Genomic DNA, 25,619 nt, shown 5'->3' on the forward strand with positions numbered 1-25,619 from the left:
TCATTCCTAATGTGCTCAAGAATGATTTACAGTAAGTCTGGGATTGGCTTTGGATTTGGGTCTCTCGAACATTCATTAATTGAAGCACCAAGATGTGACATTTGCTCTATTTAGTGATGGAATTTTAAGTCAGAAACCATTACTTTTTAATCACATTTCATAACCACATAAGACTCAAATAACTTTTGCATTTTATTTATGATTTTTATTAGATACATGAGAAAAATATTCTTAAAATGCATCTTATCAGTTCATGAAAAATTGGGGCGTCTGGGTAGCTCAGATGGTTAAGCGTCCAAATTCCGCTCAGGTCATGATCTCACGGCGTATGAGCCCGAGCCCTGTGTCGGGCTCTGTGCCGACAGTTCAGAGCCTGGAGCCTGCTTCGGATTCTGTGTCTCCCTCCCTCTCTGCCCCATTCACATTCACACTCTGTCTCTCTCTTTCTCTCTCTCTGTCTCTCTCTCTTTTAAAAATAAAAAAAATGGCCTTATCAGTTCATGAAAAAAAATTTCAATATTTAATAACAATTAAGAATTCATTCACAAATCCAAAGCCCATCTCAATGATGTCACAATAGTACAACCAGTGTAAGGAATCTGAAAGTCCTTTCCTATGTTACGATTCTGAACTTACTTGTGCAGGCCACATACGGTGGATCAGATGGAGCCCTGTAATACCCATCCTCACATTCACATCTGGAGGAGCCTTCTTTATCGGAAAAACTGTGAGTGGGACAACGAGAACACTGGAGATCTTGAGAGGAAGATTTGTAGAACCCACGGCCACAGGCTGGGGATGCAAAAGAAAGTGAAAATAGAAACATGAGAGCAGATAGATTTTTTTTTTTTAATTTTAGTAATAGCAAAGAATAAAATATGAAATTTAATTTGTGAAAAACAAGCTCTTTCTGATAAAATAAAGTGTATTCAGTGTAAATCAACTTGTAGAATGTAGAATGTAGAATACTACATTTTAAAGTAAAACAATAAAAACCAAATAATACAGTAAACTTGCACCAATAGGTGGCATTGGTCTGAAACCTAGAGCCCAAAACTGAACAAAAGCATAATTTAATATGACAAAATCTTAGGATATTTAATTCAGGGTAACTTCACTTACAATATAATTAACTTACTTGTTGAAACATACGAAAATACTTCAAAGCTATGTTTTCTTAATATAAAATAGCTGTAAATTAACTTTTTATGTGTTAATTTGGTTGATACTGAAAAATACTAAAATAATTTTAATTATCTGATGAGGAAGAATAATGACATAAAAAATTTCATCTGAAAATGATAGAAATGTATTCCCTCAAGTTTTCAGAAAACTTCAAGATACAATTTCAACCAATTTAAGTTATAAGGCAGGGTACCTTGCACTAAGTGAACTTTCTTGTTACTAAAAATAACAAAAGCCTATAAATAGGAGAAACCTATTCCACCACAAATAAGGAGAAAGTCTTCAACTGTAAACAGATGATGACTGTTTATCCTCTCCTGAGAGAAGTTAACAATACCGTCACACTAACACAGCAACTGCTCTCAGCAATGAATAGACAAGTACAAAGAAGGTCCCTAGCACCTCTCAGTAAAGTTGCTCTTACTCACTTAGACCCTATTTGCTATTAAGTCAGGAAACCTTGAACCGTTTTCTATCACTGATTATTTTATATATTTGTCTGTAAAATTTAGCAAATTAAATTTTCATTATTTCAAATTTTTTTTTATTAATTGATGGCATGATACATTGACTATATTAAGTAAGTTTAATTTACCCTTCATATTTATCAAATGAATATATGTTTAAGTTTTAGTGACCTTCAAATTGAATAAAAATTAATCATATCTATAAAGAAAGATTAGTGAATATTTAACATAAATTTAAGTATAGCTTTTAACTTATTATATTCACATTTATTTAATGTCCTCAACTTGAGCATCCCTCAGGAACATAATCTACATTTTCACTCTTAGGTAAGTTAAACAATCCTATCTTATCAAGATGGTGTACTGAGTCATTCTCTACTTTTGCTCACATGCTCAATACTTAATGCATAATTCTGAAACAATGGAGAGCTCAAAATCATCTTTTGAGCTTCAAGAAGATAAGGCTATATTACACAAGCAAGATAGGTACTCCAGATAACTTAGAAACTTCATTTAAATATGTGTTATATAGCAATCGATAAGTGATAGATATATACACAGAACTACAAGCATCTCCTTACAAATAGATGATGCACTACTGCCCTCAGAAGCCAATCTGCTTTTGGTTGGCTTCCTTAATTCATACAAAAGGAAAGCATTCACAAACATCTTAAGCAAAGACACTTCTTCACATGTTCTCAGTAGCAATTATACAAGTCTAAGGCACAGAGAGAGCAATGAGATTGACTATAAAACAATACAACTAAAATATAACACCTTGAAATGTTTCTGAAAACATGATCCTGCCACACAAAAAATGGTTAACTGGTAGGATGAAGGATTTGGCCTGCGTTTCTCAGGATAGAAATTCCTCTCTTTAAGTATTCACCCTATCTTGCTTTATGTTCCATCTATAATTCAATGATCACATATGACATCCATAAAATAGAGAAGACAATGCTTTACTTACAACCTGCAGCTTGATAACATCAAGGTCCAGAGAATTAAAAACAGAAAAAGAAGGAGAAAGAAGAGGTATGTGCTGGCAGTCTTTAAGGACATGTGTGTATTAGTTATTACAAGGAGGAGAGGTTAGGGAGCCCGGAGATGGGAAACACAATGGCAACATAATTTACCATCCACTAGGAAAGGCTTCCAGAATTAGAAGATTCCACCAGCACACTGCCTGGTGGAATCCAGGAGAATCCTCATGCTCCCATTGCAAATAAAAGCTTGTAATAAAGGCTTATTCCTATTTTTCTTACGAATAAGGAAGGACATTTCTTGCTCAACTCACATAGTTTGTAGAGTATATATGGTACCTAATGTAGAGAAATGCAAAACCCTTATCACTCAACTTTCAAATTACATTAAATTCTGTTACCACTTTAACAGATGGGAAAGCAGATTTGAAGCAAAAGTAACCTGAGTTCTTCAAATAATTCTGTTTGTCTAGGTTAAAACTGGATTTAGAACACAGGACTACTGATACTCAACCATATGCTATTCCACCAGCCTTGACTGCTCAATGAGCCAAAGTCTGGCACTCATTCAATGGGTCCCCAGGGCTAATTTTAGGGTTGCTAAAGCAACCCTAAAAATTAATTTTCTCTGGGTCCCTGTTGTCTCTTAAGATATCTTTTCACTAATTTAAAGCTATTATTTTAATTCAGAAAACTATGAAATAATAGCCTAGCACACCTTCCAGAAGAGATACTAAATAGGTATTCTCAATTTCACTGTGAATTTTGGCACCAAAGATGCCAGCAAAATTGAGGAGTACATGTATGGCTATCATTAAATAGATAATGATAGAGGCAATGCCGGAAAAATGTGGTCATCAAAGTCTTAACATTTTTTCTTTGAAGTAATATTCTGTTTCAGTTCAGTTAATATTGAAAATAATAAGTGGTAACAAGACAGTTTGCACTTAATCTCTAGGAAGACTATTAATTTAGAGTTATTAAAAATAAGTACAAAATCTTTGGAGCTATGGTGTTAAGAGTAAAGCCAAGAACATGCAGAGACATAAGCTGTATCTCTCAGGATAATAGTGAGCAACTGGGTGGTAAAAAGTTTGGGTAGGAAGTAGCAGATGCTCGTAAAATTAAAAATTTAGATGAGATATCTATAAGAAATAACCTGAGTAAAATACTCAGGGAAAGAAACTGGGGCGAAGTAGCATATCTGAGAGCCACATAAGATCTACATGAGCTCTCCAATTGCCCCCAAAAAGGCTATCTGGAAACAAGGCCATTTCTCCCCTACAGGAATGCAACTGGTTTTCTAAAAGGTACCAGTAAGAAAGTTTTTAGAGGTAAATGCCTTCTGAAACCTCAAAGATAAATTCCCTTTATACGTAACTGTAAAGTATCTAGGAATAACTTTCTAGGAATTGTGCAAACGCAGCTTTAAAACTTTTCTTTCTTTGCTTTAGTTCTCAATCTGCTCAATAGTATTTGAACTCAAAGCAAACTTTAATTAATATAGTATGTGTAGGGTGCCTGGGTGGCTCAGGTGGTTAAGTGTCTGACTTCGGCTCAGGTCATGATCTCAAAGTTCATGAGTTCGAGCCCCATGTCGGGCTCTGTGCTGACGGCTCAGAGTCTGGAGCCTGCTTCGGATTCTGTGTTTCCCGCTCTCTCTGCCCCTCACCCCTTCACGCTCTTTCTCTCTCTCTCTCTCTCTCTCTCAAAATTAACATTAATTTTTTTTTTTAAATATAGTATGTGCACTATGGTAAAGTTAGTTACAAAAAGAAACATACAATTTTAATTTCCTACCTTTTGATGTTTTTGCTTTTTTAATTGAACATTATTTGAAGGTAATATTCACTATATTGATGAAGATTGGGAATATGTACAAAATTTGTTTTCAATATTTAATTAATTTTGTAAAAATAATCTATCCTATTATTTTAGCAATAGTTTATTTTTTCAGTGTTATCACAAAGGCCTGGGATTGATTCTTTCGACTGTTTTATCAAGTCCTTCGGGGCCCTAATGAATAAAATAACATAAGTTCATTATCCTAGCACCGAGAACCATAATCTTGTCAGATTTCATACACCAAGCAAGTTTTCACTTAGTCCGTTCTTCAATGAAAAACCGTCAAAGAAAAACGGAATCTAGGAAGCACATGAAACTTCTGTTTCCCAGGCAGTAACAATATACTATAATACATCCACTAAACCATGGTACAATATAGCATATTACAAGATCTGTTATAATATCTACTGTGATGAAATAAATGAAATTTATTATGTTTAACTTCAACTATCTTTAAATAAGAATAGTGTCCCTATGAAACTAAAGTGGCTTAAATAATATTTGAGATTTTAATTCTTTTAAAAAAGAACAAAAAAGGCAATAGGGTTTCCTATTTATAAATGACTTACTTAAAAGTACTAATACTGCAACAAATCCTGAACATGAAGACATTTAAATATATGAGAGTGGATACTAAAGCCTTGTATTCTGATTTCTGTTAAACTCTAACAATCAGATTCCATAGTTGTCTTCAATGGATGTCGACAGGGTGCCAGGACTTTGAATATCTATTCGCATGTTGCAGTTTATGGAACAATCAGGGTACTGGTATAACAAATCCATGTTCTCAGTGAACAATCTTAATTTTTTTTTTCATATTTATTTATTTATTTTTTTGAGAGACATAGCAAGACAGACAGTGAGTGGGGGAGGGGCGGGGGGGGGGGCAGACACAGAATCCGAAGCAGGCTCCAAGCTCCGAGCTGTCAGCACAGAGCCCAACACGGGGCTCTAAATCATGGACCATGAGATCATGAACTGAGCCGAAGTCGGACGCTTAACCGACAGAGCCACCCAGGTGTCCCAACAGTGAACAATCTTAAAGGTCATTCTAAAAGCCACAGACAAATTTCTGTGTAGCCTGGAAAATTAGTTGAAATGGAATATCTCTTCCTTCTGAATGAGGATGCAGATACTCAGACTTGCTCTGGTTCTTTAGGTTTATGACCTATAAGGGTAAGGTTGGGGGATATCCTACCTGACTCTATTTCGATTGACCCTTTCCCGCAAACTGGTTATCCCAGAAAACCCACATACTTCTAGAGTTCTTCTACAGACGGGAAAGATTTCCTGGTCCTTCATGGACTCATTTTCTGGAAATCTTAAGCTCCACTTTTAATATCAGACACACTTGACACCACCCTGGACCTTAAAGCACTGATAATCTATATCTTAGTCAGCTGTCCACTATGACTGCACATTAGGGACACTTTGAAAAAACACTAATGACTTGACCTTATCAAAACCACTGAATCATCATTACGGTCTGGACATTTCTATATTCTAAAGGTTTTCCAGTTGTTTAGAACCATCATCCTGCAGGTTCTGGGTCTTGTCTCAGACTATCAAAGTTTCTAAAGAATACATCACAAGATATATCCACCATAAAATCAATGAAGCAGGTAAAATGAGATATTATTAAGAAATCTAATAAATTAGAAATTTAAGAAAACTTTTAGTTTTCTTAAAACTAATGAAATGAAAAATGGAAATGAAAAATTAGTTCTTAAAACTAATGAAAATTAAAAAATGAAAATTCACTAATAAGCTAATCAAAAATAGGCAGAGAATCTGAACAGATATTTCTATATGGAGGACACACAAACGGCCAATGAACACATATAAAAATGATCAACACCATTAGCCATCAGAGAAGTGCACATCAAAACCACAATGAGATACTACTTATCCCCAGTAGGATAGGTATAAGAAAAAAAGACAGATAAAACAAGTGTTGGTAAGAATATGGTGAAATTAGAAGTCTCATGCCTTGCTGTGTTAGGAATGTAAAATGGTGTAGCCACTTTGAAAAAAAAGACTAGCAATTTCTCAAAAAGTTAAACATAATTACCAGATTACCTCACAACACCTCACAACTCCACTCCTAGGTGTATATCCGAGAGAAATAAAAATGTATATTGATACAAAACTTGCACATAAATGTTCACAACTAAATTATTCATAATAGCCATAAAGGTAGAGACAACCCAAATGTCCATCAACTAGCAAACAAATAAACACAAAGGAATATTATTCAGCAATCAAATATGGATGAACTCTGAAAATATCAGGCTATATGAAAAGATCCAGTCACAAAAATATATTTCCATTATGCAAAATGTCCAGAATACTGACACCATTAGACACAAAAATAAATTACTGGTTGCTAAGGGCTGGAGCGGGGAGAAGAAATGGTGAGTGACTATTATTGGGTGCAGGGTTTCTTTTTGGGGTGATTAAACTGTTATAAATTTGATTTATAGTGATGGTTGTTGTACAACTCGTATGACTATACTGAAAAACCGTTGAATTGTTCACTTTAATGGGTGAATTGTATGGTATGTGAATTATATTTCAGTAAAGCTGGTATATATAATGAAACCCATTAATAATACAACTTCAAATTGAACATAGAAGTAAGCAAATATTAAGAAAAATGTCAAATTAAGCTTTCAATAATATATTAGTTTGCCTTTCTAATACATATACTCTATATTCATCTATTGTTATAAAGCTGTATTTAGGTATAAAAATTAGCTATGAATTATTTAAAGAATTGGAAATTTTTAAATCTATGATCTAGATTATAACCCATCATCAATATATTCCTTTTACCCATTTGTTAATTTTAGAGTTTCATAAATAATAATTTATCTTTAATCTCAGGAGTAGCAATTTTATCTGAATAATTTTATAACAAAAGAAATAGATTCTTATCAAAACCAGCTTATAGTCAGGGGAGGTTTTCAATGATACAAAGTTAGTTTTGGGTGAATACCTGAATAGACCTTAAACATTATTTTCTTTTAACCATATCTCTTTCCCAAACAAGGGAAGCCCCAGTCCCCTCCTTCTCCTACCATAAGCGAACTGAATACAGCTAGATTAAGCTTCCTCAGGTCTTACTCTGTTTCCAGACCTGTGATTTTAAGCACAATTGAACTTTTTCTGAAGGAATTATGTGTATGTGTCTGTGTGTAAAATATGAGGTTTTGCAGATGTTTCCGGCCACAGTTATGCAGCTGCAAAGAGTTTATTAATTATGAACTATAAGTGGATTGTTCTGTAATTGAAACTTTCTGGGCTTTAATATTATTGTAGAATCTACATAAATACATAGTTAGGGATCCTAATGAATGTTATTTTATTTATTGCAGATGGACATTTTGCTTAATTCAGAGCCTAATTCAGAGCAAAGCCAGTCCGTTTCCATAGGAGCTCTCAAATATTTGTGTCATATTAATGTCTATGCTCTACAATGCAAAGGGGAAAGCACAGCTTGTAGAAATAATACTCCCACTGCTCAAAGTGCTGACCTCATCTGGGGTGGACAGATCCAGAATCTGTTTTTTAATCCTATTGACAGTGCCTCAGTGGGAATAATTACAAAAGTCCGCCTGAACGCCAGACCTCCTGTCACTGATATGCTATGATTTTTCACATTGAGAATGAACAGCGGGCAGAGAGGATAAAAACAACATGATGTAACGAGCATCTTACAGTTTGTGAGGCACCATCCACATCACCCTAGAACTAACTTGTAAGAGTTTAGAAAAGAAGTGGTGCAGAATATAAAGCATGTGATAACAGGTATCACGTGCTGAAAATATTTGGGGGGTTTTAAAAAGAAAAAAAGAAAAATTAATTTCAGGGCATTATAAGTATATATATGATTTAGTTGTGTTATTTAATTGAGTACTTAATGTTTACTAATACCATATAGTGAAAAAGAAACATGTAAAATGAGAACCTTTTTAAAGTTTTATTTTAAAACTTTTTAAAAGACTGTAAAAGAAAACAAAGCATTATATAAACACAGTTTTTTTGTCCTTTATTAAATTATAGGTTTGGAATATGCCAGGAATTTTTCTGGGGTCTGGCATTAAGGTACTCTTCATTTTACCAAAATATCACTGTAATTCTGATGTCATTACCAAAATGGTTAAAAAAAAAAAAAAAGAGGAAAAATGTCAAGTTAGAACATTCATATCTTTTTTGTCTTCTTATTCTACTTTATAAAAATTAGGCCATGCTAAAGAAGTAATGTGATACGGCAAACAAGAACTGGATTTTAACTAAAAAAATCTGTTCAAATCTACTCCATGATTTACTGGCATGTAATTTGGACAAAGCCACTTCACATTCCTGGGCTTCAATGTCTTTGTTTTCCTTGTTATCAATTATTAAGTGCTATAGACACATGCATGTTTGTGTGTGTGTGTGTGTGTGTGTGTGTGCGTGTGTGTGTATTTGCATTTACAAAAACTTGCCTTAACAATAATACAGCAATCAGTTAATCAGTTCTCTAACTGTTAAACTCCCATACAATTGTTTTCATCGAACTGCTACCTTTAAAAAATGTGTATGTCAACCACCGTCACCATACCTCCAAAACCCCACATACAAACTCACACCCACTTAGTCTGTCAGTGGTGCCTCAGCCAGAGTGTGAAAGACCAGCTCTAAAGGACTGTCCTGCCTCTGCACGCCATCCTTGATAGGCAGTGGCGGGCACAGTGTCAGCGATGCATCTGCCTAACAGTTCACCTCTAGCTCTCACTGTGCCATTGTTGTCAAACCCTATCTGTGTTGCCAGAGACGGGCACATTCGTTTTGGTTCATGCAGATAAGAATCCAGCAGTGGAATTTTTAAATTAGGTAAATAACTTAAACATCAACTGTCATAAAAGAAAGGATGAAAAATGAAATCAGACCCTTCTGGATCTCACTCAAGATTGTCCTCATAGGTCCATTCTGAGGGATCAACCTACAGATAAAAAAACTGAATTACTTACGCAATTCAGTATGTTCCAGTATGTTACCTATGTTCTAGCAATAACCCCATGGGAAAAGCACTAACACAGAATAATTTTAACCCTAATACAAGCCTATAGCAAAATGGTATAATTATTGGGTTCCCATGGTCTAAAAACACTTCTGCTAGGGGAAGCTAGCTAACCAAACTCAAACATTACTTACCTGTAGTGACTTTAAAAAATGCCTTGCTTATGATACAGTATTATTTTATTTTACTAACAGATCTCCTTGAGGGCATTGTCATTATCAACAAGAGGCTGTAATGGGGAGAGCTCTTAAATAGCAATTGGTGTTAGAAAGATTTCAGGCAGGGACACAATTTACCATAGCATCTAGGCCACTGTCAAGTTTCTTTTTTTCTTTTACTTTTTAATTTCAAGTTTTTATTTAAATTCTTGTATGTCAAGTCCATTTTTAAATATTTCTCTTATATTTATTATAATACCATAGGTTTTATAATTTCAATGTTATTATTCATTCTCATTATACTAAACTATTCCTCATAGTTTTGAAAACATACCAAGAAAATTTAGACAATGTAGGTTTTACATACAAAAAAAGTAAAATGTATGAATGAGGGTTCCTCTTTTGAAAGACCAAAACTCTAGCTTGAACATAATCATTTTTAATTTTTTTTTAACATTTATTTATTTCTGAGAGACAGAGAGACAGAGCGTGATTATGGGAGGGGCAGAGAGAGAGGGAGACACAGAATCCGAAACAGGCTCCAGGCTCCAAGCTGTCAGCAGAGCCCGACGCAGGGCTCGAACCCACAGACCGCGAGATCATGACCTGAGCCGAAGCCGGCCATTCAACCAACTGAGCCACCCAGGCGCCCCAAACTAATCATTTTTAAAACAACACTTCTTAAAAGACGAAATTCATGTTCCGAATGACATTGTTAATTTCACCACACAAAAGTCTCACTTCAACAAGCCTGTAAAAGCAATACAACTTGGCCTTTATATAAATGACGACACTGGCTTCCCCTCTAGCGTGTACTAGCTGTGTAACCTTTGCAAATCTGCTTAAGTTCTCTGAGCCCAGTTTGTCCATATCTAAAACAGCGAGGCCTAATAATAAGACTATATCATCAGACTATTGTGAATTAAAGTGTATAATTCCTGTGAAAAGTCTAGCACAGTGCCTGGTGGAGAATAAGCACTCAATAAATAACTATATGATTATTTCACGATGTCAGTTTCCATGCTGAGTTTTTATTTCACTCTAGTTTCTACCTCTAATAAACAATGAGCCACTTCTCCATTATCAGATGTGTAAACAAACAAGAAAAACAAATTAATTATTAGGCAAATAGAGTCAAATTACTCATTCTTTCCCCGACTAAATAATTATTGTTTGTCTACTCTTTGCATTATGCTAGGCAACGGACCAAAGTTCTGTCCACTAAAAAAACAAATATGATGATCTCTAAATACATATTACTTTTGTCCTGGTATCCAATGGTGTGAATAATCAGTTGCTTATGTGCTTAAGCCAATTAAAATTCTGATATTTCATAATAAAATGTTCTATAAGCTATAAATATTGTGCCTTAATCTGTATCTTTTACAATGTGCTTAATTATCTCCTATTTCAGTGGTGAATACAGACTCTAAAGTCACCTTTCCTGCCAGAGCTGTAGCACTTCATCAACGTGAAGAGAGAAAACTACTCAGCACAGGTAGACATGCAGGAAATGTGGGTAGAGACTTATTATTGACCAATTATATTTAAACTGGAGAGTTATTTGTGGCAGTTATTGGTTTGTCTTTCAGCGATGCTAAGAGTGTGGATCTGGCAACATCAAAATGGTTCATAAAATCAGGTTACTTCAAGTTCAAAAAACTTTAGTGGGGCAAGAAATATGTATATCAATACACATATTTGAAATGTAATCATATTTAATAAAGTGAACATTTTTAGTACAATTCAAAGAATTACAGTTAAACTATTTTATGAGTGATTCATCAATATTTGTTTTTTCTCCTACAAAACACTTAAATCTACCTATCTGTAGAAAAAGTTTGCGAGATCCATAACCATAATGAAAAGAAATAATTCCATCTTAATTTCTTTTTTTTTAATTTTTTTTTTGTAATGTTTCTTTATTTTTGAGACAGATAGAGACAGAGCATGAACAGGGGAGGGTCAGAGAGAAGGAGACACAGAATCTGAAACAGGCTCCAGGCTCTAAGCTGTCAGCATAGAGCCCGACGCGGGGCTCGAACTCACAGACCGTGAAACCATGACCTGAGCCGAAGTCGGCCGCTTAACCGACTGAGCCACCCAGGCGCCCCCCATCTTAATTTCTTAAAGCAAAGGGCAGTCCTTCCATTTCAAGCAGTCTGAAGTGTGGGCTTTTGACCATGTTTTCAGCAAAACTTTCAAAAATGATTAAAACACAATCATCAGTTAAAACAATCTTTCTAGCTATTTTGTGAAGACTACTTTTTTCCTTATTTAGTCAGTTATAAAATGTGGATCAATACTAAGTCTTGTGAAGCAAATAACCCTAGAGCAGTTTAAGGCAGTTTGAACATGTGGGAAGATAAATAATCATTTCTGTTATGTCAGTGGAAAATTTTTTGAAGATCATAAAGAAATCAGTTTGCCCTGAAGCATGACATTTTAAAAAGATGCATCAGGACAATGAGGATATTCACTCAATCCTTAATTCTTAGAAATAAAAGAAAGTAACAGGCAGAATAAATCCTCGCAGCAAATGATATTGTTGAGCTCATTCCTTTTTTCAAAAAAGGGAGCTCACCACACACACACACACGCACACACACACACACACATTTATACATACATATACACATATGTGTATATATAGTGGTAAGACAAACTGAATTTCTAGAAATTAAACAGTAAGATTTTGTAACTGCATCCCCATACTTTCTACTCCTTAAAAATAGAAAACAAGTTAATTTTTAATTTTTATCTCCACACCAAGTAAATAATCCAACAGAACTCTATCAGTATCCTATCCACTTCGCATTCACAGCATTTTGCAGAAAAATACTGTAGGTACTACTAGAATATTGTTTAATAGTTTGTAATAAAAACTTTTTAAAAAGAGTAGCTATGTTCGATATTTAAAAAAAAAAAAAATCTAGTTTAGCTCCTGCTTTTAGGGAATAACTAACTCATCCTTCACGAATCAGTTAAAAATTTCCCTTCTCCTAAAACTACTGAAGACAATCCAAACTGATCTGTATGACATACCACAATTATAGCATTAACACTGTCATAATTATTTCCCCAGGTGTGTCTCTTCTAGCTCACTGTGAGACCCTCAAGGGCAGAAATTATGTATCTGTGGATTCCAGAGCCTAGCACAATGCCTAGCATATAGCAGGAAGTTAACCCGCATTTACTGAATGCATTTATTGAATTCATCCTGCAATATTAAGCACCAGGCAATAACTATCCCACTTACCAAAGACTAATTCACCAACACAACTAAGTAAACTTTTTATTGTAATCAGATCAATAGGAAGAGCATAGCATATACCTAAGTAGAATGCAGTAGAGTCCTGACTATATCAGTTAAGGAAAGACAATTCATGGGCTCTCACTCTTAAGGAGTTCCCTTTAAGCTGTCCAGGGAGAAAACTGCATAGCCATGTTTAGATTAGTGCTTTAGATAATTTGCAACACAATTCTATGAGCATCTTTAACACAGTAATATGAATAAGTATATGAATGAGATGTGAAATATTTTATAACCATATAATTAGAGCATTTTTCTTTGAACAAGGGAAAGAAAAGTTCCAAGAGAGGGAAACTACTAGTTGTGAACTATAAATCATAATAAAACTGTCAGTGTAGGGCTCTTTTCTAAGACAAAAAGATAAAGAGTGATAGTCCCTCATTCTTAAAACAGACCATTCTTCTTTAAATATATGACTTATCCAAACTCAAAAACAAGAATATTCTAGTTGTAGATAATCCAGAATTGCCATATTCTAGAAAGTACACATATACTTTCATTTCTGTTAGTAATTTGGAACTAGACAGGCCACTATTAAAATAAATTCTTGTAATTAACATTTCTATTGGAAAACACAGAAATATCACTGATGCCTTACATTATGAAAAATGATTTCAATTTATTTCTTACTGGCTTTCTTTTAAATTTTAAAAACAATTATTGTAAACAAAAAAAAAAGTAATTTAAATACAATGGGCCATTACATCTTTTCTCTTATTATAAGGATAAACACATATATATCCACATACCCTTCTGTACCTTTGTGTTTTGCATTCAATTTCATATGTCTCTAAAATAAATTAATTCATTTTGCATATGGCCTATGCAGGGGCATGACAAAACCAAGGGTTAAAGCCTATTTATATGTACATGTAATATTTTACTTTTTTCAAGTTAAAACTGAAACCTTAAGACAGGAAAACTGGATAAGAACATAAAGTACTTTATCATAAAGAATTAGCTCAGAAAAAGTAATGTAAGTACTACAAAGTATATTTAAATCTGAAATAAATGAAAACTGTACAAGTGAAATACTGTTTTCTTATGGTAAAGGATAATAATGTAAATGTGTACATTTCCAAATGAAAAATGTGTTGAAATTTCTTACAAAGAAAAGGCTAAACTAGAATATAATGATCCATTCTATTTCTACACTAATGGTGCCATACAGTACGGTATTATGTACAGAGAGCTGATAGGGAATTAAATATTCCTAGTTAATTAGAATCAAGTCATCTCAAAGCCTACATAAAGGTTTGGAAATTTTAATTTATACTAACCAGAATACAGATAATAAAGAAGGAAAAAAAGCAGTTCAAAGATTGCACCCAAAACTAATGGTAAAGAACATACAGAAGAAAAGCAGAGGACAGATTGTGAAGACATATTGTCACAGATGGAAACCAGGTGGAATGGGTCAGACAATACTTTTAGAGTAATTATTTTCAACATTTAAGTTGAATTACTTTTTTGTAAGTGTTCAACAAAAGACAGATAAGAATACTAGCTGTCTATATGCCTAAATAAACATAATGTCTAAAAGCCAAGGTGTGATCAATCAAGGAATAATCAAGCATTGTATAAGAATTTGTGTAACACCTTTGTGACTGGATATATACCAATGAAAAACTGAGGCATCTGCATCTGATGCTTGAAAATTTTCAAATGCTTTTATTTTATTTCACCATAATGAAACAGTAAACTGTACCTAAGGCATGACAAGACCAATGGTGATCCTTACCAAATGTCAACAACGATAAGAGGAAAGAGTCCCAACCTTGCAAGAATATGACTTTTGCCATTCCTTTCCATCTGCCATTTTTCAGTAACATTATTTTGTAGTTTAAATCAGCAGTCCTTGGGGTGCCTGGGTGGCTCAGTTGGTTAAGCATATGACTTGGGCTCAGGTCATGATCTCTCAGTTCGTGAGTTCAGGCCCCACAGTGGGCTCTGTGCTGACAGCTTGGAACAGCTCGGAGCCTGCAGCCTGCTTCGAATTCTGTCCTCTCTCTCTCTCTGCCCCTCCCCCACTCATACTCTTGTCTCTCAAAAATAAACATTTAAAAAATTAAAAATAAATACATATAATAATTAAATAATCAGTAAAGGCTAAAAGGTGAATCTTTGCAAGCTACAGATGTTAAAAGAGTATGACTAGTCAGTGTCAGTAAAGATTTTGCAGTTCTTAGATTTTCCCAAAATGAAATCCTTCTTTTATCATACAAATAGACAAACGTTGAATGCTATAAAATATTTTGCAAAATTAGAATTTGGAGGAAACCATCTTTTATCAAGATAAGGTGCACTGCTCTTTACCTGTTATCCTCATTATAACTTTGCTTTATTATATTTTCCATCTATGTTGCATCACCAAATGGTATGCAGTTTGTCCAAACCTTTAAATAGTTAATTTTCTGCTCATGAAATGTTTGAATACCTCATTGCAAAGTGCAATGTGTGTAGCTCTAACAACCTAAGTGCCATTTAATATGGTTAGTTAAACATTCTACTTTTCACATGGAAAATATGATAGTTGAGTAGGTTTATATATTGTTATTGCCTTAATGTCTATTTCACAAATTCATTAATTTTTTTATTAAATTAATTCTTCTATTACTCTTTAAAAAAGGTTACATTGCAAGGGAATAGAGAATTCTCAAAATAAACTACTCTCTGCCAAGTTTTTATATACAGACTTATGATTTAGAGTGTATATTTCTTAAAAGAATTGTCACAATGGCTAAGAGTTTATATATTTTTCTATTCAAATATTTGTGATACATGATAATACAATAAATATATGTGTGTATTTTGACCTAATCAAAGCTTACAATAATTTATATTTGGAATGAACCAATAGATACCACATTTTCTCTGCAGTTTATATTACATTAAATTTTATCAACATACCCTATAATTCTACTTTGTTGCTTTAATATCAAAGTCAAAAATAAAATTAACAGAAAACTATACAAGCAAAAATTCTCATCTTTTCTTAAAATCCAGATGTACCATATAACTAGTTATTAAAGAATTTGGTCAATTGAGGGGCACCTGGGTAGCTCAGTCAGTTAAGCATCTGACTTCAGCTCAGGTCATGATCTCATGGTTCATGAGTTCAAGCCCAGCGTCAGGCTCTATGCTGACAACTCAGAACCTGGAGCCTGTTTCCAATTCTGTGTCTCCCTCTCCCTCTGCCTCTCCACCTCCACTCTCAAAAACAAATAAACATTAAAAAAAGAATTTGGTCAAGTGAAAAACAGATTTGTATCAAGTATAAAGCATAAGCCCTGACTTTTTAGAAATAGAGAATGCTATAGTTAAATTTTTTCAACCAATACTTTGTGCAGGAAACCCAGAAAAGTACTTTAGAATCATATTTCCTTTGTTCACTATGATTTCTGGAAATACTATGGAACAGTTTTTCAATCTTGCTATCAGTATATATTCTTGATTCTCTGGAATTTGATACATCACTGACTTGCCAGCTGCTTACCACATAGGATTATCAACTGTGTTATGCAGATAATTTAATTAGTGAGTTTGAGGATAGTATCAAAATTAGAGGTATTTTTCACATTCAGGATTCATCAACATCTCCACAGTTATATCTCTAAAATGGCAAAGGTTTATGCTATCTTTGTTACTCTACATTTCCTTGAATGCAATTCCTTCTGAATAATCACGAGCATAACATGAGCATGCCATTTACTAATGGATAAATATATTGCATGCTTTCTTGCAAAACAAACAAAAAATGTACTCCAAATCCCATTTTACATATTTGATTAACATATGAAGGAATAAATCCTTTCATACTACACCTCAGTGTTTCATAAATATTCCTATTATTAACTTTCAGAGAGAAATGGCATAACATTAGATAAAGAAGATTTTATCAAATGTCAGAAGAAATAATAAGAAGGTAGTAGAATATTGACTTTCCAACCAACAGAAAGCACTAAAATGACATAGAGTCTCACAAAAGGTGTATAACCAGAGCATTTTCTTTTTTTTAGAGTCAGGTTCGAATTTAGAGCTATTTATATCAAGAAGTAAACTATGTGGCACTAAACTTTTGGAAGAAGATTCATTACAAATGCATCTGCTACAATTCTAAATCGCATCTCCTTGTAAAGCCATATCTGACCTCTGGTAAAGCCAACTGAGTCCCTCCTCTCTCTTCCTGTTCCTAAAATTAATCACTTTAGCTCAGATTTACATTTCTATTTCCAGCTATCTATCACCTATCTATCATCTATCTATCTATCTATCTATCTATCTATCTATCTATCTATCATCTCATGCAGGGTCATTATACTCTCACTACAGTCTTGCAAGACAGTTCTCATATTCCTCCAATTAAATGTAAAGATGTTAGTCATATTTCCTTTATATTTCACAAGAGTTTGGTCCTTTGAAGTCTTCATTCTATTGTTAATGCCTCACTAATCAAGCCTTTAATACTGCCCAAGATGTTAATGTTTTATATATAGTTACATAGACTGAAATTTTATTTGTCAAAATAGAAGAAACTTGCATATTGGATACATATTGATGGGTAAGAAAAAGTTTATAGATCAGTAGAGGACAGTCTGTAAGAATGCAAGCTACAGAGCCAAACACTTTGAATTCAAACCCTAGGTTTAAATGCTTGACCTGCTACTAGACCACTGGATAGGAAACGGCCTAGGAAAAGTAATTTTTTTTTCTTAATAGGACTGTTATGTGGACAAAATAACTTATAACAATCCCTAGCACATACTAAGTACTTTATACATGTCAATTAATATTATAATTCTTTATTATGTTATATTGTAAAGAACAGGTTTGTTTTTGTTTTTTGTTTTTTGTTTTTTTTTTAATTAAAAAAATTTTGCTTCACTAAAATGTAAAAACAGCTTCTGGAGTGTTCTCCAACATTTTTGTAAGCAGTCTTTTTAACTGCATAATTGTATAAATTATGTAGCTAAATGTCTATAAGTTTCAATTTAGGAATTCATTTAATAGTTTCGACAGCTGAAGAAATCATGTATAAAGGATTCTTTAAAATAACGTCATTTAAAAATCCATTTGAAATTTAACCTAGTTTTCCTTCTGTCGCTTTGGTCTGTACAAATTTACTTTGTTTAGTAGGGTATTTAGATAAAGGTACAACTTTGCCCTATAATCTCCAATGAAAGAAAATATGCCAAACACACGTTTCAAACTGTGTAACTTGCCATGTAATACCAAAATAAAACAACATAAGACAGACTGATAAAAACTCAAGGATTTGAAAGGGTCAAGAAAAGCTCCAGTACACTGCAGGCAGCTATTACAGATAAAACGTTCACTGAAAAGAGGGAGAGCGAGAAAGAGCGAAAAAAGGAAAAGTAATGAAAAAAGAACAGAATTCTACAATAATACAACTTATTTTCAAGTCAGTTCATGCTTTTCCTTTGCTGTCCTTAACAGTGATGTAAGCATCCATACACAATTTGATATCAATCTGCTTTCTATCCATATCTGCAAAGTATGACATTTTTTTTTAAAGACAACTAAGAAAAGTGAACGCTACCATTCTCTTTCTTCATGACAACTAAAGGAGAAAAATCACAGTATTTTAGGACTTCTGTCATTATTTCTCTTAGCAAGTATGCCCACAAAACCTCCATTATAAGAGATTTATGGTCTATAGATATAGGAGAAGTTAGGCAGAAGAAGGTGGGGCCTTCTCATAATTAATAACTCTGAGGATCATAAACAAGAAGGAGAGGGATCACACTCCAGAAAGTATGCCATACTGTCACCAGCAGTGACCAAGTGACAAACTGTGGTTTCATTTTCACCTACTAATACAACACTGGTAGTCCACAGCCAAACAACTGACATGATAACAGCTGACTGTAACGTATGAGAACAGAAGGCCAAAGACATGTCTCCTACCTACAGGAATATATGCAGCTCATTTTCTGGAAAATTGTAGCCACCCGTTATAAGAAACACTCACTGTCTTCCATTCAAGTGCATTTGAACAAAAATAAAGACTATATACAGAAGTGCATACCCCATAACTGAAGCCCATCTTTGGGGGAAATGTAAGGCTTCTTCAATCCTTCAACCCTGGGTCCCAAGCAAGTCAAAGGTTCAAGCAGACTCATGTATTCTCTTTTTACACCTTTGAGGTAGATCCTCAAGACACAAATTAACTCTCCTTTCTTATCTTACATTTCTACCACCCATTCTATTCCTTTGATGTCTTTGCTTTCTGAGACAAGTAGTCTAGAGTCCTCATCACTTTCACATTCCACACAAAATCTGAAACTGGTCACATTTTGCTAATAATCCCCAAATACAGGGCTAGAAACAATTTACATGGGAATTACAAAGGCTCCAAAATATTATAAAGTTTTCCTATCCATACAGCATGAGGATATAACTTTTAATTTTCCAGTGCAATATTTCTCAAGTGGGGGCGACTTTGCCCGCAGGGAACATCTTGCCATACCTGCGGACATTTTTGGTTATTTGAACTGGGGTGATGTTACTGGCATCTGGTAGGTGAACATCAGAGATGCTGCTACACAACCTACAGGACTCACCACAACAGAAATTACGTGGCATGAATGTCAGTAGGGCTAGTGTTGAGAAACCCTGCTATACTACAAACAGGCTGTCAATTTTACTTCTGAGTCCTAGGTATCTCCTTTAATGAAGCCCTGTCCTAACTAGCAGGGGAAAAAAAAAAAAAAAAGATTACAGCTAGTTTTTTTTTTTTTCATAGTCATACAAAACAGAACATAACTTTGTTACCAAGTTTAGTTTTAGCTTCCATAAACTTACTTTTTCTTCAAGTTTCTCCAGCTAAAGTTCTAGATGTTTGCTTAGAAATTAACCTCTTTGGGGTGCCTAAGTGGCTCAGTAGGTTAAGCATTCGACTCCACTCTGGATTTCAGATCGGGTCATGATCTCTCAGGTTTGTGGGATTGAGCCCTGTGTCGGGCTCTGTGCTGACAGTGGAGATCCCACTTGGGATTCTCTCTCTCTCTCTCTCTGCACTTTCCCCTACTCACTTCATCTCTTCCTCAAAATAAATAAATAAACATTGAAAAAAGAAATTAACCTCACTTGAAATTTTTGTTAAAAAAAAAGGTTTGAAAAATGGAAAAAGTGCTATATACGTTGAAGTCGATAGGCCTGTTCTTATTACCACCCTCTCTTCTCTCAGATCAGAGTCACTATTTCAAACTTCTATCTACATAAAAGGTATGTCTCCACTTATAAGATAAGTCTTAACCTAGAATTAAAAAACAAAAAAACAAAAACTAAAGTTGTTATTCCTTCACTAGTAGGAAACTTGAAATTTCTACTTCCCTCTACCTCTCATATCAAGTTAATTCTTGTCCATTATTCTTTGGACACTCACAATACAGTAACCTTCTGACAAATGTTTATCACAGCTCATCTTATGTACTGTGCGGTCTTCCTGTACAGTTATTCACTTATTTATCATCCAACAAATATTATGAATGCGTCTTATGTACTCACTATGCAAAGACCTATAGACGTTGTGGGAAGAAAGACAGACACAGTCCTTGTCCTCACAGAGCTCTGTCTAGTAGAAGGCCGATAATTAAACAAGCAATTCTAAAAAGCATGATATGTCATGAATGGGAATCAGTGCAGGAACACGGATTCAGTGGCATCTCTTCTGGTATACGTGAAACCTGCAGAATAAGTAAGAAGTACTCAAAAGAGAGTGGAAAGAAGATTATTCACAGACAAAGAAAGAGCAGAGAGGAAAAAGATCATGGCAATTTGAGGCAATGCAGGATGTTACTGTGATGGAATGTAGGATACAAATGACAGAGGAGCAAGTGATGACTCTAGAACAAGGCAGAGGCGAGAGTTAAGTTTTTATTTCCTTCTAAAAGGAATAGTAAGCCAGTGAAGGATTTTTAGAAGACAATGGTAAGATATGACTCACATTTAGAAGCATCACTGTAGGGGTGCTGCTGTGGCTCAGTTGGTTGAGCATCCACCACTTGATTTTGGCTTAGGTCATGATCTCAGTGTTCGTGAGATCGAGCCCCATGTTGGGTTCTATGCCTCTATGCTGACAGTCCAGAGCCTGCCTGGAATTGTCTCTCTCTCTATCTCTGTCTCTCTCTCTGTCCCTCCCCTGCTCACTCTCTCTCTCTCAAAAATAAATAAGTAAACTTAAAAAAAATCACTGTAGATGCATTGGATAAGCACAAGGCAGAAAAGGAAAACAGAGAAAAAGTGGGGCAGTGATACAGGTGGAAGATGATGGTGGACTGGAACAGGACACACATGGTTGTTTGTAGAGAACTGGACATTCAGGACATCTCTGGGGGGTAGAGTTAAGAGATTTTTGTCATCGTTAGATATTTCCTAGACTCTACTCTTACATTTTCCAATTATCCAGATCGTGCCAGAAGTTTTGGTTTTAAAATATTAAAAATTAAAATGCAGGTTGATTTTTAAGAGTGTCCTCTCAGCAGCATATGAGTTAGGCAGGCAAGCAAATACCCTCATTCAATAGATAATCAGAGTGGAGGCTCAGAGACATTAGTGACACTAATTTTAATGTTAATGTTACAGGGTAGTGAAAATGGGCTTAGAACCCAGCCATCAGTTTCTGACTCCAGTCCAGTTTCCAGTGGTGTGTTTCTTCTGGATCCAGACCTCTGCCACAGTCCTGTGCCGTTTGGTGTATACTATATACTCTTGTACCTGAATACTGTGATGTATAATTTTCTAATCATTTCATGAATGTGTATATACATTCAGTAACCATTCCACAAAGAAATGAAAAAAAAAAAAAACATAAACTCTGATTATACTGAATATAACTGAATGAATAAAATCCTAAATAGACATTTATATTAATATAAGTAATACAGGAAGAAAAGATCTATTAGCATTGTCCAGGCTAAAATTCTTTTTCACACGGATTAGTTGGCAATATGATCAGAATATAAATATTTAATGAATTATGAAAATCAAATTTGCCTTCATGCAAGTTCACTCTAAATGCACATTAATTCCAGAGAAGCAAAAACGTTGAATTGCCTCTTCTTCCAAAACATAATTTTTCTTTCCATCTAATTTCATTTGACACATAATCCTATAAGGTGCTTTACCTTTCAGCTCTAAATTTGACTCCAAAAAAAAAAAAAAAAAAAAAAAAAACCCTATAATTAGTTTGCCATCATGAAATATGAATAGCTGAGTCACAGTTTAATAACTTAACTTTAGGGTATAATAATTACTTTTGTTAGTATATACAACTACCAGTTACACATACATAAATTTTATTTCGGATAATGTTAACAACTTTATATTTAAAAAAGCTAAAACACACTAGAGTACAATTTAAAAACTGATTACTTTGGAAATGTATAAAATGTGTGGTAAGAGGAGACCAAATGCTTTACATGGAAGGTAACTATATAATTCATCATCCCAGGCTGGACCCTTTCAAGAGTGAGAGGAGGGCCATTAATAACAACAGAATGAGTGTCACCTTAATCACTAGAACGAGATCACAACAAAGAGAAATGGCTTCTTCTAAGAGCTCCTGAAATGCCGATGATGAGCCCCCTAAATAAAACTCACTTTGGTACACAACTTAAATAACTAAATAACCTGGACATACACAAAAATTTTGAAATTTGAAGATTTTGGAAATTTTGCCTACCAGCTCCTCTACCAATGTTTTTAGAAGTGAGTTAAAATCAATACACTTCACAATAACAGCTAGATTAAAACTGAGTTTAACACTGTGGGAAGCTTTTGTTGTTGTTTGCTTTTAACCTTCCTCGACACTAAAGTACACTGCTTAGTCCTAGAACCTGCATTCCTTGCCGCAGTTACAAACCAAATGTCAACCTCCAATAGCATTTTAAAATTCTGTAATTATTTCCATGTAACTCTATTAGATCCATAAGAACAATATCCAATTATCTTTGAAAAGTAAAGCATAAGCACCAAACAAATCAAATCCTATTATTGCTCTCATAATTCTTGCATATCAGTTCTAAACTGTCACAGGACAAAGTCAATATTTTTCTAAGGGGCCAGGAAAAATACTTTTAACTCAAAACTATTACAGTGTGAGCTATGACAATAACCACTGACAATATGTAACACGAAAGCAATATGCTGCCACAGAAAGCATTCGTCCACAGAGCCCAGACATTTTAATCCATTTTTGTAATGTAAGAATAGGAGGAACTGAAGAGTTGAAACAGAAACGGAACTTTTTAAGATGCCTGGAGAAAGAAACATCCATTAGTAAGTGGCATTCTCACTGGGATTGCATTTCTTGAATATTCTCCATCAAGGAGATGAGAATATCAGTTTTTACACGTGACTCCGGGAAAGTAATAGTCTGAAATGAGAGCTGCTAAAAACAGGCAGGTACTGTGAAATTCAAGGAAATGCTGCATCAAGTAGCAAAAGGAATGAAAAAAGGATAAAATTCTCTTTATCCTTACAAAATTGGCACATTATTCCAAGTGAGGTAACAGGCAGAACCTCACAGCAGATTAAAAGGAATTTGAGGACAAATGTTTCATTCAGTAGGCCTTTCTATATAGCAGATAACTTTCCACCCAGTAAAGAAAAGCCTTGTCTTTTATTAACTCCATTTGAAGGTTTGTGTTACTATATAAAACCCCTCTTTTTCACATATTCATGAGTGTATTGGCAAGTACCTCTACATCATTCATACTTATAAAACTCAACATGGCAGGTGGTCCTTAATTTTTCACTGTAACTATTAAAAGCTCTGTAGAAGGTGACTGCCTTGCTTCCATTCGCTTTTCATTTGCTTCACTTAACCATTAAAAAAAGTGCCTCCTGCACATTTTCAAAGAGCATCTTCTTTAAAAATAATGAAGTCTTTAGAAAAAAATACAGAGCAGACTCTTCTGAAAATTTTTACTGTTCTAGAATCCGGTATGTTCATTTCAAAGGATCGCATTTGCTATTTACAAATGCATCTACTTTCAGTGCTCCCTGCACATATGTCCTTGAAAACACAATTACAAACAGAGAAAATCCAAAGGTGATAAATTTTAAGTTAAAAGGAAAATAAGCAATAAAAGCAAGTCATTATTTTAAGTTATTGGCTAGGTAAGTGATACATATCTCATTTTCATAAATTGAGAACTGAAGAGAAATGGTGGGGAACACAAGTTAAGGTCTAATGTGATATGCCTTTAAAAGATCATACTGTGTTTTACTACCTTCCCTGAAACAAAGTAAAGATTTCTATTTAACACAGAAATCCTTTTTATTTCAAAACATGTCCTTAAAAAACAGAAGCTTTCTGTCTGATTTATTCTGTAGGGCAAAGAAGCTGCTTCTTTTGATACTGTGATTACTAACACATGTAGTTAGCAATTCTAACAACTGGATAATTAATAAACATTAGCAAATTAATCACAAATTAAGTTAAATTAATCACAAATTATTTCACAAATTGAAAAGCTTAAAAGCTGTATCAAAGGTTGTTGGAACCAATGAGCTAATAAGTTAGGAGAAAAGATCATTATAGTCTGGAATTCTAGGAGAGTCCTCTCTTCCCCCAGCCCCCTTTTTCTTATACCCTGTGATCCTCTCATCCCAATTCTTTAGCTTCATCTTTTGCAGAGATAAATTGATAACATCTCCATCTGTCAACAAGCCCAGCCATACTTAAGCCATCATCATCAATCAGAATTTTTTTTCATTTTCCAGTCACAAACTGAAATTCCTCACTTTGATCTCATTCTTGAATCTTGTTCCTTTTCCACTGTAATACTTTCTCTGCCCTTCTCCTTCAAGGACCCTAGACCAATTATGTTCGCAAACACTGCTCCAAATATTACTAAGAATTACATAAAAAGGATTTATCTTAAAGTCGACTATGCACATTCTATCACTCAAATAAGTTCAGCAAACTCTGGACAGAAAAAGTCTTTAATACAGTCTGTGAATGCTTTCTTCTCATATTATGAACTCTCCAAAAGGGAACAGATCCCATTGTATGTGGACCATTCAAAGAATTAAGCTCTTAACCACTCTGCTAACAAGTTTACTGCTATTGCCCTCCTTTCTTCATAACAACTATTTATTTTCATCCCAGCCATTTTCTCACTTTACTATTCACTCTTGGTTCAGGTGAATTTGGTTTCTGCCCTCACCACTGTCCTCACATGATGGAATAAGACCCTACTTGAGCCCATATAGTTCTCCCTGAAAAACTCTCCCACCAAGATTTAATCTAACTTGTCTTCCCAGCTTTCCCCAGTATTTTTACTACTACTATTTTCACAGGTATCTCTGACAAGCCACCATCTATACACAACCACCATCTACAGCCACATTCATTTTTAAATTTTTTAAATGTTTGTTTTTGAGAGAGACAGGGCACAAGTAGGGGAGGGGTGGAGTGAGAGAGGTAGACACAGAATCTGAAACAGGCTCCAGGCTCTGAGCTGTCAGCACAGAGCCCAATGCAGGGCTCGAAATCAGAAATGGCAAAATCATGACCTACGCAGAAGTCAGAGGCTTATCCAACTGAGCTACCCAGGCACCCCACACCACACT

General features: G+C 34.5%; 1 protein-coding gene and 1 long non-coding RNA gene across 3 annotated transcripts in view; one reads left to right on the forward strand and one right to left on the reverse strand.

The window, feature by feature from the left end:
* Positions 1 to 25,619, reverse strand: part of EPHA7 (EPH receptor A7) — a 169,139-nt gene that overhangs the window by 107,356 nt on the left and 36,164 nt on the right. For both annotated transcript variants that reach the window (XM_042939377.1, XM_042939375.1), the window contains exon 4: positions 637 to 792. In XM_042939377.1, coding sequence (XP_042795311.1) covers positions 637 to 792 — 156 coding nt within the window. The remainder of the gene's footprint in view (positions 1 to 636; positions 793 to 25,619) is intronic.
* LOC122220188 lies at positions 639 to 21,801 on the forward strand. Its single transcript, XR_006202715.1, has 3 exons — positions 639 to 727; positions 11,118 to 11,201; positions 21,624 to 21,801. It is a non-coding gene; the product is annotated as an uncharacterized LOC122220188 (long non-coding RNA).

The sequence above is a fragment of the Panthera leo genome, chromosome B2, assembly GCF_018350215.1.
Source record: "Panthera leo isolate Ple1 chromosome B2, P.leo_Ple1_pat1.1, whole genome shotgun sequence".
Classification (NCBI taxonomy): Eukaryota; Metazoa; Chordata; class Mammalia; order Carnivora; family Felidae; genus Panthera; species Panthera leo.